Source organism: Bombus affinis, chromosome 5 (assembly GCF_024516045.1).
Source record: "Bombus affinis isolate iyBomAffi1 chromosome 5, iyBomAffi1.2, whole genome shotgun sequence".
Taxonomy (NCBI): domain Eukaryota; kingdom Metazoa; phylum Arthropoda; class Insecta; order Hymenoptera; family Apidae; genus Bombus; species Bombus affinis.
In genome coordinates, this window is record NC_066348.1 from 6956198 (window position 1) to 6976470 (window position 20273).

The following is a 20273-nucleotide window of genomic DNA, read 5'->3' on the forward strand; positions in this document are numbered from 1 at the left end:
AATACAACTTGTTTGCTGCTCGACGTGCAGTGACAGTTAGATTTAACCGCCCTTTCAGCGATATAATTGTAAATGGTAAAAATGAGCGTGTATATGCCTTTGGAAACGTGATTCGCGAAATTCGAAACATATATATCTTGTATGACACGCGACATTTATCCCCCGGCTTCTATATTTATTCAGCGGATTTGGCACGATACTGATCTGACCTAATAATCGACTGGCACCTAGACACGTTACAAATCTCTTTCTCATCGTTCAGATATGTCTTCCGGCTGTTTGAGTACTTATACAACTTACACCTTGCTCTGCCGGTCGAAAGTACACGGAAAATGTTTCCAGTTTCAGCAAGATGTATTTTAATCGTAAAGTTATGGATAAATGAGAAAATCTACAACCTCGCAGTTCTTGCAATGATCTTATTATCATTATTATACTCGTAACTATATTATATAATAATATCGTATAACTATATGATAGAGAATATTTCAACATTGCTAAGTTGTTTTTTAGGAGCCAACAAGCAATAAATTTGGCATTTGTAATTGCCAAATCTTGAATAATTTTAGAATAACTTTCCTCCTTGTCAAGCTTTTTATTTTCAAACTCAAATTAATTTATAAGTTATAAATCAGATTGACTAGGCTCTTCTAAAATAATAGAACGGTTTCTGACATTTATGCAAATAATGATATTTAAATATATATGTATACCATAGTATATACATGTATAAGATAATATATATATAATCAGTATATGTAATAACGTATATTATTATCATCATTTTTATAAATTTAAATAACTTATTAATCTGTTGACTCCGAAAAAGTGCTGCTTCTAATTATTAATTCACCATTAATCTAAACATCTTTGACAGAATCATATTACTATAAATTGACCAAAGTGTCCGGATACTTATGATTGTTAATATATGCACCCGCAGCGAAAAATCTGTACAAGAGGGTATTTCGTATAATTGCGGTAAAAGAAGAATAACGAGTGGCTTGATCTTATTCAAGATCGTTTAAAGAGAACTTATTCTGTTTTCTCGATGGGAGAGCTTTCGTTGGAGCATTCGTCGTTATTATTGCGTCGGAAGTAGGAAGCTTCGAAGATATTGTTGTGGTATTATGATAATGGCTCGGTAGCTTGAGGCTGCATATTTACAGAGTAGAGTCTAGAACGATAAACAAGCTGCACATGGTGTTCACAGCCATCCAAACATTAGATATATTGAATCATTCAATCGCGTAATTCTTGGCAGATTATGCGCCACTCACTTTTGTATTTCGTATACTAATACATTTAACCCGACATATGCACGCGCGTAAAAAAATTATTTTCCTCCGTTTGACGTCTTGCTTCTTATCTAAAGATTTTCAAATGTCTATTTGGCGTCTCGTTTAATAAACGCATCAACTATTTGTTCGAAACATTCCGCGTTGAATGTCAAGGATCCGAGACATTTTACGTAACATCATACTGCAGAATAGCAGTCGAAAATTATACCCGTTCGTTTTTGAACGGTCGACTGTTCAATGAACTTAACAGCGTACGATATAAAAAAATATAAACCATGATCTACACCCACGATATCGTGCTACGTTTTAAAATCATTCGGAATTAGATTTATTCGCCTGCCGGTTACTGACTTAGAATTGAGAGATAATGAAACCATTTGCGATAAAGGATCAATTAATGGCTCACCATACACGGCGTTACGATACATTCCGTTCTGAACAAAATTTTATTTCCTCATTGTCCAACATCGTCCAGCTTACAGCTGCGAGCTTATAAAACAGGAAAGTATAAGTGGGGAAATTTAATTCATAAATACGACTAACTGCATTAAGATAAGCTTCATTTTTATCTTTCATCCTGTGTAATATAGGATTGATATAATGACACAGGATATAATATGGAGTAGTATTAAAAATAAATTTTGTTTACTCTCGGAACCATTATAAATATAGAATAACTTTCTACTCGTTTCCTTTCTTTTTATCTCGAGTAATAATTTAATTTGGGTAAATATTAATAATCTTCCTAAATTCGAGTAATAATTTACACCTATTACAGGTACGTTCTTCGAATTTGAGATACCTCGTGATACCATCGGGACGTTTTTCCCCCTTTTTTTCCTCTCCTCTATTTCTTCGCTGGTGTGACTCGCTCGACGGTTGTTTTTCTGTACGGTAGAAGTAATTTTTAATTTCCTAGTAACATATATTTATTCAACAGGAAAGAGCGAGATATGTAATCGATGCTTCTAGCATTTAATTATAACATTATGTACAGTGTAATTTTTCCGCAAAAATGTTATACCGCGTGTCTGGCAAATATTTCCTTGATAAATACTATCGTTCTATAATAAATATCGTTCTATAGTAGAAAACACGATAGAAGTCGATAGTAATACACGTTTAACTTTATCAAATTAAAATATTTATTGATTTAAATTATAATAATAAGTAGAACAAAAGTAAAATTTATAACCGATCATCCAGAATCGCAATTGTGACAAATATAAAAAGACATCTTGATAGGTACATTTTTCATGTGCCCAATTCTTACACTCACTACATTGCACCAATCTCTTCGTCTGGTTTCGTCGTGCTGTAGGATTTCGTGCATACCTGACAATAATATTCTTTATCTTCTTCGTTATTAGATTCATTATTTTCGTATAGATATTAAAAGAGCGTTGCAATCGATCTCGGTTATACTTTCGAATGTAAATTATAAATTTTGACTAACGAGACGCTTAAAACTGTTAAGTAACGATCGCTGTTACTTAGAAAAAGGCCAGATTAGAATATAGAGAAAACAACTATTTACAAAGGAAATATTTATATTACAATTTTCAGTAAGAAAGTGTTACTTTAGGATATCGTACATCATTATAGAGAAGTTATTTTATTCGCTATATACATATTTAATTGCGTATCTATATTATCTAACATTGATGGGTGTATTCCAAATGTTATTTCTCATTGTATATTTAAAATTTGTGTTAATATCTATTACATGTTTTGAGATATTTAACGCATTACATTGTATAGCCTGTTACCACGGGTTGTACCAAATGCTTAACATTTTCATTACATCGCTTTAATTATAATTAACTATAGTATTTATGTACACACTAGAATCTTATAAAATTACAATTATATAAAAACATTAATTATTTTCAAGTGTAAATTGTCTATGCATGTTTTTCTGTATCACGTATTTCTATGTGCGTTCAATTTCCAATTTAACGTGCACGGGAATCATTATTTAAACTAAAGTATGGAAATTAAAACGCATGACCTCACGATTAATTGTGAACTCTTATGCAAATATTAAATGATGAATACAACATGATGAATATGTCTTCAAAAATCTAATGTCCACTGACATCGTCATCATTGAATATTGAACGAACTAGAATCATAAAATCATGCTTACAAGAATCTCACAAACTAATACCTGACAACGAGTCAGGTTTGAGCTGGAGGTGAAGAACTTTAGTGTTAATGTTCTTCGTCAGCATCATCATCGATATCCAAAGAACCGAAAATGTGAGGCCACGCTTCTAGTACCTGCAAATTTTGCAAATTTTCAATCTAAACACTCAAAAACGGTAGAACATTTGTGATATCTAAAAATGTCAAATTCTTCTACCTGAATCAAGTATGACCAGGTCCAGCCGAAACATTGGAGGAAACAGCTTGCCACAATTATCGTCGACCAAAACACCAGTAAATTGAAAGTCATAGATCTAAACTCATTGGAAGGTAAACTCTCAAAGTTTTTTGTCCGGGATGAATGTAAGTAATCAAAGATTTCACCGATCGTCATCGTTAGCCTCACACAAAGCTTTAAAAGTACTAAAACAATAAAATTATATCTGTAATATTCGGAAATCTCGATTTTCTTTACTTTGGTCAAATATAAGCTGTCAAAGAACCTGACGTAAATACGTATTATTATTCAAAAAGCACCAAACAAATGAAGACAGTACAATCACATCTGTAGTATCTGAAAGACTTTAAAACTTCTACTCGGCTGTAGAGTCTGAGCAGTGAAGAATTCTCAGGCTTACAATGATAGTTCGTACACGATTATAAGTTGCAAGATATAAAAAGTTCGAAAGAGCAAGAGAGTGCATGAGAGACAGAAATCGTGTGTGACAGACAGAAATAGTGAGTGAGACGGAGAAAAGTAGAGGAAATATATTAAGGGGGAGGTGGTATATTGGACGCATTCATTTAAATAATAAACTGAATAGGAAACCTGTTTTCTGACATTTATGAGATGTAGTAACATTTAATAAATACAACAAAATTCGTTTCTATTTATCTTCAGGAAAGTGGTGGTACTGGGACGATCCCCCGGCGAGTCCTTTAAATTTGTCCTGCCACTACCCATTTGCATCATGGCCCTACTTAAGAGGACCAGTCCCTATCACCGCGGTCGGTCGGTCGTAGGTGCAATAAATGACATCCGAATTCTTCATGGAGTTTATCGAAAATTTACTGTTCAAAACGATTGGTAGACAATGTTACTTTGCAAACATCGCATCTTACATTCTTTATAACAGAGGAAAAAGTAAAAAATATTTATTAAAAAAAAAATTATTTAGATTAAAAAGGAAATAAAAAAAAAGCAGTCGCAGCGCGAGCATTAATCCGCGCTTGGTGATAGAAGACCGCCATCCGATTGCGTAATAATCCACACTTTGTGATAGAAGACAGTCGCAGCGCGTGGATTAATCCGCGCTTGGATGTAAATGGGTTAATGTGATATAGACCAAAAAATCAAAAGTCCTTGTTTTTTACATGGTAAAAGCTATGGAAGCATATAATAATTCTTGGAAGCATTTATTTTTATGAAAATCAATCGAGATCTTAACCTTATGCACTTCTGTACGTATTTGTCATGTAGAAAACGAAACTTTTTGACTTTTTGACCGTATTATCAATTATTATAGATGTATTATTATTATTATAGATTAATATTATTATTATAGATAAAACTGCAGGGAAACTACTTGCTTTCTGATTGCAATGGTTTCTGAATAAGTTGTAAATCTCAACACTGTGAAACACTTTTTCTGTACATGATGTAACTGTCGGTCATAGTTTACCAGATAGTAATTAAATTCTATTAATATCACCACAGTACATTGTACTTATAATTATGCGTCCGTGGCAGCGTAAGCGTCCGTATTAATCGTCAGAAATTGAATAGTATGACCTGGTCGAAAACTGACACTTATTTTCAGTTTATATAATATATACAACGAGGGTGATTCTAAGAAAAGCTCCTTGCGCAACTGTATATGAGAAACTGTAAGAAATGTCTGTTATATGTAATTCAATTAAAAATGTATGTAATAAAATAAGTATAAAAATATCATCGATGTATTCGTTTTTAATTGTGTAGAGCACTTTTCACAGTTACGCACGTACACAGTTGTGTAAAGAGATTTAAGATAGCCCAACTTCCGTTTGCATGTATACATTATAAAGAAAGATAGGCGGTCGACAGCCAGACTACACGTACGCTGATAAGGGCGTATAATTATAGACAAAATGATAGCATCGATTATTTTTTGGGAACATTTTGGTGATTATGCTTGAGTAAAAATAAACTATACAATTACAATGTTGATTTCTACAATATATCTAAAGGTCATGGGGGTCGGAAAGGAAGTAACTTTTCTATAGTTTCACTGGACAGTTAAACTATAAAATTTGTTAAATAAACGATTATAAATAGTATGATTCAATAAGTAACGAAAAAGACAACTCCAACTTTTTGTGGACGAACTTGAGTTATAAGGAAAGAACAAAAATATTTACAATTAATCAGGCTAGTAAATATTTGATTAATGCACCAGATGTCAGTCTTTCGGCCACACCAAAAATTATTATTAATAATAAAATACCGACTTGCGTTAAGTGTGCCAAAAATCATCCGATCACTGATTGTGCAATAAAAAGGTCACGCTGATAAGGTGAAATGTTTACCACTGATCGTTCAGTAAGACGTCACAACGATAATGTTAAATCTTTTAACTGTTACGATAATCACCCTGTTAGCTATATTGTAGAATTGAAAGTAATTGCACCAGAAACTATCTCCTCAGCTTTGATAAAAGTCGCTCATATATATAATATATATGTGTGTGCCATACTCGATTAGTCACAGGTCCCCCACTATGAAGATAATCCCTCGATTTGATAATGAAGCCATTACAAAATCATGTACATAAGTAATTGGCGCTAAAACTCATACGAAAACTATCTGTTAAAAACTCAAAAATCCTTATAAACATACATAATGAACAAACGAATTTTCTGGAACGATAAATGGAACAATTCAACATAATGCTAGATCGCACCTTACGAAACTCAGGTTCAATAAAAGCAAATATAAGTGTTACTGCAAATATAAGCCCAATAAAAGTGCTACGTTTAAAGAAGCAAAAAGAATTATATCAAACATACAACAAAAGCATGAGTATAAAACAAAAAAATAAACATAATAAATAAATCAATAAAAAAATAAACATAAAATACTTGACCTTCAGCTGATGACAGGAAAAATTATAAAAGAACATCCTTCTAGATAAGCCCTCTATAAGGCTGATTACAAATATCTTCAATATCAAAATATTTGCAAAAGCCCGGGCAAGATTTGCATTTAACGACCTTATATAGGCCAATTTCGTTGCTACTAATTATATAGAAAATACTAGCAAGAATAGTACTAAGTAAACTGAAATCAATCATCTCGTCTAGAAAGTTTATTATCTAATCACCAGTCTGGATTTCGTAATAAACATCCTATAATTCAATACGCGTATAGAATTGTTGATACTATCATTACATGCTTTGAAAAAAAGTTATACTGTTCAGCCATATTCCTAGATATCGAGAAAGCATTACCGTTTAAAATAACAATCAACTTTCCAGCTCCATATTACTATCTCACTAAATCTTACATATCAATGTATATAGAAATAGAAAAATAGAAAATTCATAGCCAAATTTCGAGACAGTTACTCCAATCAATACTCAATAAATGCTGGTGTTCCACAAGACAGTGCCTTAGGATCTGTACTTTATATGGCACTTTATATGCACGATAACGTTAACACTGCCTCTGAGTTTCTGCAGCAAGCCCTAGTAAGTTTGCAAACTTGGTTCTTAAAACGAAAAATAAAACTAAACGAGGAAAGATCCAGACGCATTACCTTTGCATTAAAGGAGCAAATATCTCGTACTGTATCTCTGAGTAACAAGCTGCAGTTGTAAAATATCTAGGCATCTATGTAGATAGGAAATTAACATGGAAACACCACACCCAGAAGAAAATAGGGCAGACTAAAATAAAAAGAAGAAACATGAACTATTTAACGAGAAGGAATTTAAAACTGAACTCAAAGAATTAACTTTTGTTATACAAGACCATCATTAAAACTATCTGGATCTACGGAATCGAACTCCGGTGTACAGTTAGCACGAGCAACATTAAAAAAATAGGAGCTTTACAATCAATAATCCTCCTTACGCTGGTTAATGCTCTCTGGTATATTAAAAACTAGGTTCTTAAAATAGAATCAGTCGATAGTACAATAACGGCTTTTGCTGTGAGATACACAAAGGAATTAGAAAACCGTCTAAGTCTACTAACAAACAACTTATGTTGTGCATTTATCCCGACAAAAAGGAATTAGAAAACCGCTTAAATCTACTAGCAAACAATTTATATTTTACATTTGTCCCGACGGGATTGAGTAAGAAACATCCCAATGATCTGATTAAGTAAAGCATTTAATAATCTACGAACAAATGTATTTATGTAACTCCAAGGCACGAACTACTGGGAATATGTCTACAGGCTATTGTTCCAACTCGTTATACCGATTTACCGAATGTTCTCATGAACAAATTGTGAATTATTTCGAGAAAACTAAAAAAAATCTTCATTTGTTCTTTTTCTGTCCATTTTGCGAGATCCGTATTTCCTGACGTTTCTAAAAATTTTATTTCCTGCTTTGTCTAGATTTAATATTGTAATAAATTGTTACTAATCATCGATAGTTTTCTCGCTACTTGCAAATCTTGGGTTCTGAATATTTCCGTACATGCGTACACAATATTGTTAATTCTTTTCAGGATAGCAACTGAGCGTAGCAATTATACGGGGAAAAACTACTTTCTGGACAATTCGGCACATTTTTTAAAATCAACAAGAAACAAGACTTATTTTGGAGATGTCGAAAAACATAGTTGAAATCATTAAATTCGGGATTTTTGTTACGTTAACAATTTCTTAACAGCCAAACATACAGTCGTTATAAAAAGTATTTGTACACTGAGGAAAACCCATTTTTCGTGATTTTCCATTTTGCGACAATTTGACCTATTGAATCACAATAGTTATAATGTACAAAACGTCTGCATAAAAATGTGGTGTATTGGTTAATAGCAGGAAACGTTCGCTTTGTATTGTAACAAAACACGGAGTGCAGTCTCTGCAAAATAATTAATATTCTATGAATCATTCTTTCTCTTAATGTCTAAGCAGAGTATAAACTTCATTTCGTAAGAAATCCGGTTAAATCTATCGAATCTTGTTCTTTTTCTAGTGGACTAAAATATTAAAACTTAATCTCCTCAATAAAGCTGTTTTCTCTTCTTTACTCTTCGTACAGTTATATCGATAAAAAAAGAGTACACCGTATTTTCACTCAATTTTTTATTTATTTTTATTACTACATATATATTCCGTTCTTTTTTTTGGAAAATATCTACGATTTGTCCCACCGTGCGGCGCGGTGCGGGGCCGCTTCGAGGAGAAGAGGACTTCAAGCTGTTCCATCGGGAGTGAGCGAGCGAGCGAGACGGGTCGTCCCACGACGGGGCGGCTCGTGGTGGGGTGTCAGCCGCGGCTTATCTGGCGACTTTATGTATATTACGATGCCCAAGGCAGGAACACGAGCAGTTCACTGCTGGCTAACTGGTCGGAGAAGTCGGCAAAGCCGAGTCTGAGCGCGACGGCCCGGTTCATCGAGAGAAACGTGTTCGAGAGCTAACGACACTGAATTAAGATTTCTGACACACGTACGCGCACATATATACTACAAATACACAGACACCGATATATAAATATATATACATATATATATATATACACACAGACGGATATATATATATATTGTATATATTTATGTAAACGTATATACATACATAAAAAGGAGAGACATCAACCGTTGGCGAACCAATCGAATAATTACGGGTACATACGCGCGTGCATACCGGTCAGGTGCGCGAAAACATAACCGTAGTGGAAGCCCGGGGCGGTCTAGATTTTGGCAAACTGATCGAGCCGTTATCGGTACTTCTCAGTGATCACTACGATCCAGGATGATCGTCCTCGCGTGGTCCTTGTTTGTGCTGGTTTCGTTACTCGTCGCCACCAATCAAGCGTTTCTCGCTGCTCCCGTATCAGGTATTGACAAGTGATCATTTCCTCTTCTTTTTGTATGTTAATTAATTTTCTTCTTTTCTCTTCTTTTATGTTCTGTCTCGTATTATTTCATTTTGAACGAGAACTGAAAACGTTGCGTGAAATCGTTACGAATACTGTAGCGAATATATGTGAAAAAATATTAGTTGCTCGGTATGAATTACGTTTGTCGATTTAAAAAGTTAAATACGATGTGTGTAAAATAGTGTGCGATGTGAGTAAATATATTGGATATAAATTACGTATCGATACGAAAAGTACAGTATATATGTATAAAACAGTGTAATGGAAATACATATAGACATACGTGAATAAACATTAGTCATTCGGTATAAAATACAATTTTGGATATATCGGTAAAATGGTATTTTTTCGAATTGTTCATCGGAAAGTAGTTACAGTGTCGGACGATAAAGTCGACGTCCTCACGTGGCGTCTCCGGTTAAATTTCCGCGTTGTGTTGGCAAATAATTGCCGCACACGTTTTCGTCCTTGTATGTACGAAAGACGCGAGAGATTGTCCCAATCGAAATTTCGAGTAAATGGCGTGACTTTCTCGCGTGTTTGATAAGACTGGTGAGTGTAAACTGTAAACAGTGATCACCTATGCCTAAGGTTGTTTAAGTTTAAACCGGACGGACGCACGCGGATTTGTACGGTTTCGTGAATGAATCGTGGCTACGATTTCGTGACACGCAGTCCTATTAATGCTTCCATGTATCATCGTTCGAATTCACGCATCGTTCAATTATTGATCACAGTGAAGTTGAGGCAGCGTAGCTTTATACACTTACGTGGGATACTGGTTCGTAATTGATTCTTGCTTTGATACTTGAATGTTATATTTGGTAGCTAATACTTTATGTAAATAGGTCGTTTATGTAACCTTCAAGTCACGTGGAGGTATAGAGAATTCATACGTCGACTGTCGACCGAATTTTGTACGCCTTACTTTACACATAGTCGATGTGCTATCACTTATGTCAGTACGATAGAATGTGCATATGTACGTAGTTCGTAAAGTGATAGCAATTGCTTGAGCGCTTTATGGAGCGTTTGACAATTTTACGAATGTTTTTACACATTTAAATTTCTTTGTTTACCGATTACATTTTAATGGCAAACGCATTGGCAGATACACCGTATAATTAGTTTATACAATTATCTTTATATCTTTATGTCTATGAAAAAACGTATTTTTTTAGCATTTTTTATTGCCATTTATTGCACAAACCTGTGGACACGTAATACACCCGAAAGTATTTAGATCTAAATTTCATAGGCTGAAGTAGCAAAGCATAGAGTGACTACGAATTAATTTAGCTAGACGCGTACTGTAATAGAGCCGCAGAACTTATACTAAGTTACTCTGGTCATAGTATCACGTATAGGTTTATTAGATATTTAGACGTCGTTTCAAAATTAATTGGAAATTGCGCTATACTTATTGGTTATGAGAGTCTGTTGCCACTATTTGCCCTCTTAAAACTGCCACACATCTTTTTTGGAGTTAGTACGTTTGAAGGTTCCTACTGTCGTTTAAGTTTTAGGACACTGAACAATATCATTTCTTCTGCCAAGAAAGCATACGATTTTCCAATTATTAGGGGATTAGGCAAAGTTCCAATACTTTTATCTTTAATAAACTATCACAATTATTACGTATTACAATTATCTTTTAAATAATAGTAAGATAAAGCGTTTACATTAAAAGGAAGAATTACGCTTTATTAGCCGTGCTAGAATTTTATACTTTTTATTCTGTTTTTTAATTCTTAATTGATATTATGAAGACGAAAATTTGGATTAAAAAATTGTATTATTTGATCGTAGATTATTTCATTTTAGTTCGTGTTTTATACAACTTTTATCACGTAAAGTATAAAATGTATAAATTATAATGATTATAATTATAATGAAATGAATGACGTCTATACTCACAATACCGGTATGACGTTCCTTGAACTTTACCTTCTTATAGTCGAATCGTTTGACTTCTCTCTCACAAGAGTCCCGTTAATTTCTGAGCTATCAGCAACGTGACTCAAAATAATTGAAATAATTAAAGAACACAGAATTCGATGATGTAAATGGCTGGAAAAATAATTTCGAATGGAATTTGGCGTTAATACAACGTTAGTCCTTAGTAATCTAAAAAAAGAAATTCATTCTCTAATGGCATTTCACATGTTTAATCTGGTTTTATCCGTCAAACGGATTGTTTCAACTTCCGCGAATCGCCAGATAGGAGGAAATAGTTAGGTAAGAGTTTAGTTTAAGGCCGGTTAATATTTCCGACAAGTTTGTCACGTATTACTATTGATCTTTGTACAAATTCACCGGTTATTCTCGTTTACAGAAGTTTCTTATTTAGAAATTGTACATAGAACTCAATCTTACATCACATTATTATCGATTTATTTTCACTTGTTAATTCTCATTATTTAGCTATGAAGCATAGAGTTATGTTTCGTTCGAACTTCTTTGCTTCAATCTGTATAATCTTGTAATTTTTATTTTTCATTAGATTGGAAAATTTCGTCGTTAGATTTTTACTTTTACAAATCTATTTATTCAAATAAAACGATCCTTACAATTTTGTTTAATCGAATAAAAATTACAAATGAGATAAGATTAAATAACATCTTTTAAATGATGACTTTCTTTGTACAATTTTTTCATCGAGAAATATCGAATAAGTATTGTGTATTAAATCGTGAAAACACTAAAAGAATATTTTAATAACAGTAGTTATTACGTTGAAGACTAATTAATATTTAATTTACTTAAAATAATTGAACTTTTCCTTTCGAAAAGAGAAAGAAAGTAGAAAAGAAAAACAAATAAAAAGCGATTTTCCTATAAATCTGATATCTTCATAGATATCGTCCTTATTTCTCAGGCAGTGTTTATAACATAGTTTGTTTATAACGTTCGATCGTAACAAACAGATACAACTAAAAACTAATTAGCCAGAGACTCGAATTATGAAGCTCCTTCGCATTGATCGATGCCAGTACATACGTATACTACTGACGTTCGATCGCTATTTCTAGCAAGGTTTATTCGATAAAAGAGACATCCATCAATGATCTCATTCGATCTCTATATTTATGGATGTCATTACAAAAACGTCATCCCTTAATTTCTGCTCCAGTATAATTCGTATTAGTCATCTACAAATTATTTCTTACTCACCCTTACTACTCATACAACGAGAGAAAATTTGGAAAATTTAGTTTGCAGATATAATTAATTTATTAATTCTCTTGCCTTGCATGTACTTAAAATTCTAAAAATTCTTCTCTCTCGGATAACACAAAAATTTCTTTAAGCTTCCTCTTTTTCCTTTTTGTGCAATTTAAAATTTCGAAAATCCTCCTGGTTCCTAATAGAGTTTACAAATTCTAAAAACACGTCTTCTTTATACATCTTTACACATCCTCTATTTACTAAGAAAATTATTGTCAATGCATCCTCGTGCCAGTAAAATTGTCCTTTTACTTGATCCTGGAGCTGAATGTACGTGTTTTCGTTTTCTCAAAAATTGTTGATATTATTATATTGCTATATTATAATATATCGCTCATCATAGTACTAAAATATTGAGGATATACGAATATTTGTCTTAATAATTATGCTGTCGGCCTCCACAAAATTTAAACTTATCAACCATTTTTAAAAGAAGTGATTTCTAGATTTTGTTCATTTTCAATTACAATTTAACGTTAGAATTCTCCCGCTTATTGATTATAACAAAAAATGGACAAAAATATACTTATCATATCTTGTAATCTTTAATTATTAGCAAGCTTTATATTACCTAGGGCTTAAAGTAATAGCTGATTATCTATAGCAATTTTTATCAAAATATAAGTAAAATATAAATATACCTATAGGCAATATCAAAGAAAAGAAACTCTCGTACTTGTATGCGTTAAAACTAAAAAATTTCTGTCTTTGGCTACGTGATTTTCGTGATCACACCGCATAAGATTACACGGTCTGCGTTTTCATTGTACTTCATACGCGATCGTTATCACTTTCGAGATATTTTCGATGATCAGGATGATGAGATCGAAGTATAGCTGCAAAAAATACGCGGCTTAATTTTTAATGAAACGCTCGAGTAATCGGTTACATCGCAATCGCTAATGATCACGAGTACGGTCGAGTGCTTTCTTATTATCGATCGCAGAACTTGAACATTTAGAATCTTCATAATTAGCTTTCATATATTTCATTATATTTACGATTGGACTAGAAGAGGATTTATGTTTGATTAAATTTTTTTTTAATCAGACAAATAAATAGTGATTAATAATTAATAATATCAGTAGATTCGTTGGTGGTAATAGAATGATAATAGATTTATCTTTTAACAAAATTCCTGTATTTCAATTAAGAAGCTTCGTTATATCTTTCATCTTTGGTATCATTATTTTTGCTGTATTTTTTTTAGCAAAGTTTTGATACTTTAATTTAAGCCATTATTTTTTATCTTTCAATATCTTTTTCCTATGATAATCGTAATCAGTTATTTGTTTAAAAATATTTTTCTTGACCCTCGTTTCGTTTTATCGATAAATAAATTTAGTTGCAACTATAAATATGTACATGTTGGACTGAAATAAATACACAGATTCTCTTCAAATGTGTACAAAATTTGAAATGTTTATTACCAATGCTATTGAAATAGAAAACTGATAAAGTGTATATATGTATTTATGTATGCGTATGATATACATATATGATTATAACAAGTTTCCTATTTTCGAGAGGTGTCTCATTCGAAGACGCATAATTTCGCTGAAACAATACATTCTTTTCGCGGAATTTCTCCTCTCTTTGGACGGATTTACTTTCAAGTACAACGCGTGATTCGATTTCTTGAGAACCTGGCTTTTCTTGCTCGCAGGTACGTTCGAAGAAACCAATCACATCGATCATACTTGTTTTTAGATCGCATGATAAAGCGATGATCAAGAATAAATCCCTTCTCAACATATGTATATAAATCAGAAATCTTTGATATAATAACTCTTTTATACAATGACCTTTGAATTTCTCATGTCGAATATTCAATATACAAGCTTTCGATAAACAAAAGTTTTCGATGGTTTATATAAGTATTCAGAATGAAAATGAACATTGAAGTAAAGGTAATTTAAATCAATACATTAAAAGAATTGGGACAAAGAGATAGGAAAATGAACAATAAATAAGAATTCAAATTATTATTTATCCCTTCAGAAACGTTGTTATTGGCTACAGAAAGATTTATTAGGCTTCCAATATTTGAAGCAAGGAATAAAGATGTTGGTTTACAGACGATCCGTAAACTGTCAGTCAAACAGAAAAATAGAAGCGTACAAACCCTTGAAAAGAAACATCACGCGTTTCTTGAGCTTCTATTGAAAAATGCGTAAGTTAAAAGCATATTGCGGCTTATAAATGTATTAAAGAAAAATACAAAGAATGGGACGAAAAGTGAAAATTACGACACACGTAATCTAAAGTTACGAGTTTCCATTGTTTTAAGATTTGACGAGTCTTCTTCTATTTTTTAATGTCATTCCACTGTGTTACTGTTTTAAGAAAAATGGCTTCCCCCAATTGTTGTTTTTTTCGGGAAGACCAAGTTGCTTAGGGAAACGATGAGAAAAATGAAGAAATGTTACGATGAGAAATGAAGAAATTTTAACCACAAAATTCGGACGTTCCTTAAAATACGAGGAGTGTTTTAACATACTTCCGAAATAAACGGAACGTTTTTACAGAGAAACGAAGAAAAAATCCGCGATCGGTACACGAGATGTTTGGCCTAACTTTCTGTTTGATTTTTATCAATTTACCATTAAAATAAAAATATTTTCTTCACTGGCGATCTCAAACCTTTAAACCATTATCTTTCATCTTTTTCATTTTATTACTATCGATTTTTCTTTAACATTAAAAGCTGTTGTATACTGTTGTAAATTTCATTAATTCCAATCAATTCGAATTGCTGGTATCTATCCAAATTTTCTACACAAATTTTATTCGTCGTTAGCTTTCTATAAAAGATGTCTTTTCGTTAACAATTTCAGATTTGTACAATATAAGTTTTTAGCTTTTACTTGTTCTATTTCGTTAGCTGTATATTTTTCGAGTATCTTTAAGAGACTTATTAAATTGTTGCAAATTTTATTAATCATTATCATTAAATACGAAGTAATTCGATGTCTTCAGGTCGAAGAGTTTTTATTTTCAAAAACTAGTTACTAAACCGATAAAAAAGAAATCCTAGGTATATAATGGAAAAATAGGGAACAAAAGTATAATATTAGGTTTTATCGCCTTCGCGTATGCAGTATACTCGACCACACGTTATTCCGTGATCCACTTCACGAAACACTCGATAAGCCAAGAACGTTCCCACTGCGCAAACACAAGTGTCAAGAGCTAGCGGAATCAAAGTGCACTTCGGCGGAATTTGTGTACTGGAAAGTGAAAAGGAACGTCAGTGGACAGGAACTTGTGCGCTTTAAAAATCACGTGTCTGGTCGTCACAGGGCAACGGGTTCAACGTTTGACCCCGAATCATGTTACATACTTGATTTTCTTTTTCTACGAGAACGATCATACAAACCTGCAAAAAAGTAGGATCAAAAAAAAGCAGATAGAAGTGAGAGAGCTGAAGAAGTACAATTTATGAGTTACTGGAAATTAACGATTCGAATTAAAAAAGAGGGAAAAAAGTAAAGAACTTGAGAGAAAGACGAGAAAGACAAAAAACAGTATAATTTATGGGTTGCAAAAAATTAAGATTTGGAGTAAAAAAGAAGCTTTCAAATATTCAACAGTGTTAAAGTCACCCTTATTACAAATAATTAATAAAGTTTATCACTGCGAACATTAGTCGACTATGAACTTGTAACATGTTTCAGAAAGTACAATCATTTTGGTTGATTTTGTGTCGATCTTTGTTGGTTTGCTCAAATTACTAAAAATTAAATACCAATAAAAAACGATCGTTACCAATTAACGCAATAATAATTACCAATTAGATCGCAAATGATCGCACGAACATCACAGGGTTGACCCAGGTCGTTCTCCAACGTATATGAGTCGAGATTGAATATCCTCAACAGATATTAATAAAATATAGAAAATTGTATAAGTATCTCTTTGTCGTTTCTTATTGTTCCATATTCGTCACAGATACAGTATTACAAAATTTAAGGAAAAGATATCTGAAGGAAGATAAACTTGAGGAGTGAGCAGAACAGGGTCAAAGGATGCAGTGGCGCAAAGGTTGATAGACACATTAAACGGGAGACAAAACGACGAGAGGCGGAATGAATTTGATTTTACACACGTTAATTACACGTGCACCAACGTTGGGCCGAGTGGTAGTTAAATACCCTGGCCCGATCGATTCGTTTACCTTAATTGTCGCCGGTTATCCGTTAACGAGCCTGTCGTTTTCTGTCAGCCCTATTGGCAGCTTGCCAGTGGCCCTTTTAAACCCGCCAGCAGGCCTCGTCGATTGGATATTGTGGTGAACTGCTGCAGCTGCAGAAAAGACTTGCATGTGCGCGCTTGCATGCCTAAGGCGGGTCCAGCTTGGCCTATGTATCGGGGGCAAAAACAATAAATATCGTAGTCATCGAGGAGTGACGAGTGGAGAAAGGATAAGCAAAGAGAGGGATGTGATTTCAGCACCTTTGAACCTTTTTTGCAACTTTGTTTAAAATTCAGAATGAAGGGAGGAAGGAGAGAGAGAGAGTGAGAGGGTAATAGCAGAATAGAGGGGGTTGAGAGGGGGGTGAGAGGGTTACGAAGGTAATAGCAGACTGGGAATCGTAATTGCTTGCCACTTTATTGGTATTTTTTCTGAATAAGTTTAATACTACTATATGTATATTGACTTAATGGTGTTAATTAATTTCTTCTATTTTTCATGACTCGTGATTGTACTCGCCACCTTGTTACTATTTTTTGTGAATGAGTTCAATTATTATTATTTTGTATATATCGAAGTGCTAATCAAAATATCTTTATCGTTTAGAAATTAGTTTTTCATATGTAAACAAAATACTTATTTGTATGTTCATCGCTATATGTATATCGATGTTTATTTATTGTACACTTGATAATGTGTTAATATTGAAAATTGTATATTATTGTATAAAACGCTTATTATTTTGCAAAAGTTTTATACATTAATCTGATTCAAGCAAAACAAAGTAATAGTTATTTTAAACATTTTTGAGGAAAAGGTGATTTAATAAAAATTAAATTTCATTTAAATGGAAGCCAGTTGTCAATAAATCTCAAAGAAATTTCTCAAAAACTGATATGAAGAACTGAAAAAGCTAAAGAATATTAATTTTTAATTGTTCTGATTCCGAATAAACATTATAAATGATTAAAATTTTCTTCGGCTACCAGTAACCATCATCGATTACGAATATTTTTTTTACTTACCTTCAGCCAAAAAAATTTTTTGTGATTACGTTCGACTATTTTCAAAGTTATTAATATTACTAGTAATTAGTATTCATTGACGATATGAAAACATTTAATTATAAAACTTATCTATTTTATTAAGCAAAACACCGATATGAAAATATATGAAACAATGAAAAAGATAAAAGATACTGTAGTGCGATATTTTTATTAACTCTCGTAACAATATTGTAATACAATATTTTTTATCCTGTTCTTTGTTTCATATATTTTCATACCGTTTTTTTTTTCTTAATAAATATATAAGTTTCATAATTAATTGTTCTACGTTATCAATAATTATGTATCTACTAATTACAAATAATGTTAATAGTAATCAACAATAGCCGAACGTAACCAGAAAATACGGTTATCGTTGATAATGATCATCGGTAAACAAAATTAAATTTCCATTATCGATAATAATTATTCGTGATCAAACTAAAATTCCCGTCATCGATAATGATTACCGGTAATCAAAAGGATTTTAATTATTTATAATCGTTATTCATAAACAAAGTTTTTCTTAATTCAAGACATTAACTCTTATGCCGTAACTTTTAGAATTTGTAACAGTTACAGCAGATAAAATTTATAACGGTGTGATATCTGAATTCAAGTCAATTTCGACATAGTTGTAACATCAGACCATATACTGTAACGTGAGATCCAGAATAGTGGATACAGAAAGTAGAACTTCAAGTTAAGAAACCTAAGATGCTTCTTGACATCTCTCCTTGACACTTTCATCTTCTTTGAATTTTATTGAATATTTTTATTTTTCTGAATCCCATATTCAAATAAAAATTAACAATTTTAATAATCATGTCGTGATATTGGGCCATGAAAGTCTCAAACGTTTCTAAATATTCCAACTAAAGGAAATATAGAATATCATCGTAGATTAGATACGCATACATCAATACCTACATATAGTAACAAAAAAACATATATTTCGATCGCAAAAGATTTCACAATTATAGCAAATTTCTTCCAACAGAACATCGAACGACTAGGTTCGACTAGGCTCAAAGAGAACGATTTGCGTACATCCGTCGTTACGTCTCGATTCACCGAGTGATAACGCGAATTAATCAGAGATCCGATTAATCGTCGACTAATCAGCCGGTGTGGAATACTCTGTCCGATTATTCTAGACCATGAATCTCAATTTCACGCTGTGGAGAAGGCGATCACGAACGTCATCGACGAAAAATCTAGAGACGAACGATCTTTGGAATGATGCAACATGACATTGACTTTTACAAACACCACCTTTCTCTTTTCTGAGACTTAATCGATCATCGCTCCTTCTCAACTTTCTGATCATCGATAGAATCAGAATCTTGCGGAAACTTCATTTATACGTAGTTTGAGAAAAATAAGGGACGATAGTGATATTTATCGCTTGAAGTTTCATCGCTTAGTAATTTATGATCATGACATCATAAATTAACAAACAATAAAATGCCTCAGGCTTGTTTACCGGGTTTACATGTTTTTGATCGTTTTTAATCGTTTTTAACTGATTGGGTAGAGGATTGGAAAAATGAAGATTGGTTTATTTTGTGTTTACGATTGACTCTTTTATAGAAATAGAATCGATGAGAATTTGTTCTTGGTGAAATAAGAAATGGAAAAATATTGGATGATCGCTTATCTGTCTGTTGCTTCTGCAATTTTCCTATCCATTGTATATTCTTTAACTTGACTTATAATTTCCCCATAATTATTTTTAATAATATAACAGTCAATTTCTCAATAGTCCTACATTTTTACAACAACAAATAATAAAAAGGGTCATAATCCTTATCATAAATCCCTAAACGGAGAGCTTGGGATTTTCATCGTTCCATAAATTCTGGAAATAATGTTTTTTATTTCAATGCACACAATACGCCTTTCCTGATTCTTTTTTATTCAAATCGCAGAATATTTAACACTTGGAAGATTAATTACTGAAAAATTTACTACCGGATTGAAAGATTAATTACTACGATAACCAAATTTTTATTTTCCTTGTATCCTAGGTAAACAATTCTGAGTTTTAGGAAAATTAAAAAATGGCTAATTATGAAAGTATTAATATTCTTGAAAACACTATTCTATTCAGTGTATTATCATTGTTGGCGCCTATAATGCCACTAACAATTCTAATTAATACGTGATTCTCTTCAAGATGTCACCTATAGAAGTTTTTCTTGATCTCAATGGAAATCAACAAGAATAAATAATCGTCGGCATTGTGACTCGTT

The 20273-nt window shown here is 32.5% G+C and overlaps 1 protein-coding gene and 1 long non-coding RNA gene across 3 annotated transcripts in view; one reads left to right on the top strand and one right to left on the bottom strand.

Annotated features, from left to right (window-relative positions):
- Positions 1–2422: 2422 nt before the first annotated feature.
- Positions 2423–20273, bottom strand: part of LOC126916962 (uncharacterized) — a 28629-nt gene continuing 10778 nt past the window's right edge. The window contains exons 2-5 of the long non-coding RNA XR_007710834.1: positions 16955–17138; positions 3953–4574; positions 3667–3872; positions 2423–3584 (exon numbers count right to left, since the gene is read on the bottom strand). This is a non-coding gene — a long non-coding RNA (uncharacterized LOC126916962). The remainder of the gene's footprint in view (positions 3585–3666; positions 3873–3952; positions 4575–16954; positions 17139–20273) is intronic.
- The window catches only part of LOC126916961 (uncharacterized), a 33735-nt gene continuing 22455 nt past the window's right edge, over positions 8994–20273 (top strand). For both annotated transcript variants that reach the window (XM_050723317.1, XM_050723318.1), the window contains exon 1: positions 8994–9507. In XM_050723317.1, the coding sequence (XP_050579274.1) occupies positions 9423–9507 (85 nt within the window). In that variant the 5' untranslated portion in view covers positions 8994–9422. The remainder of the gene's footprint in view (positions 9508–20273) is intronic.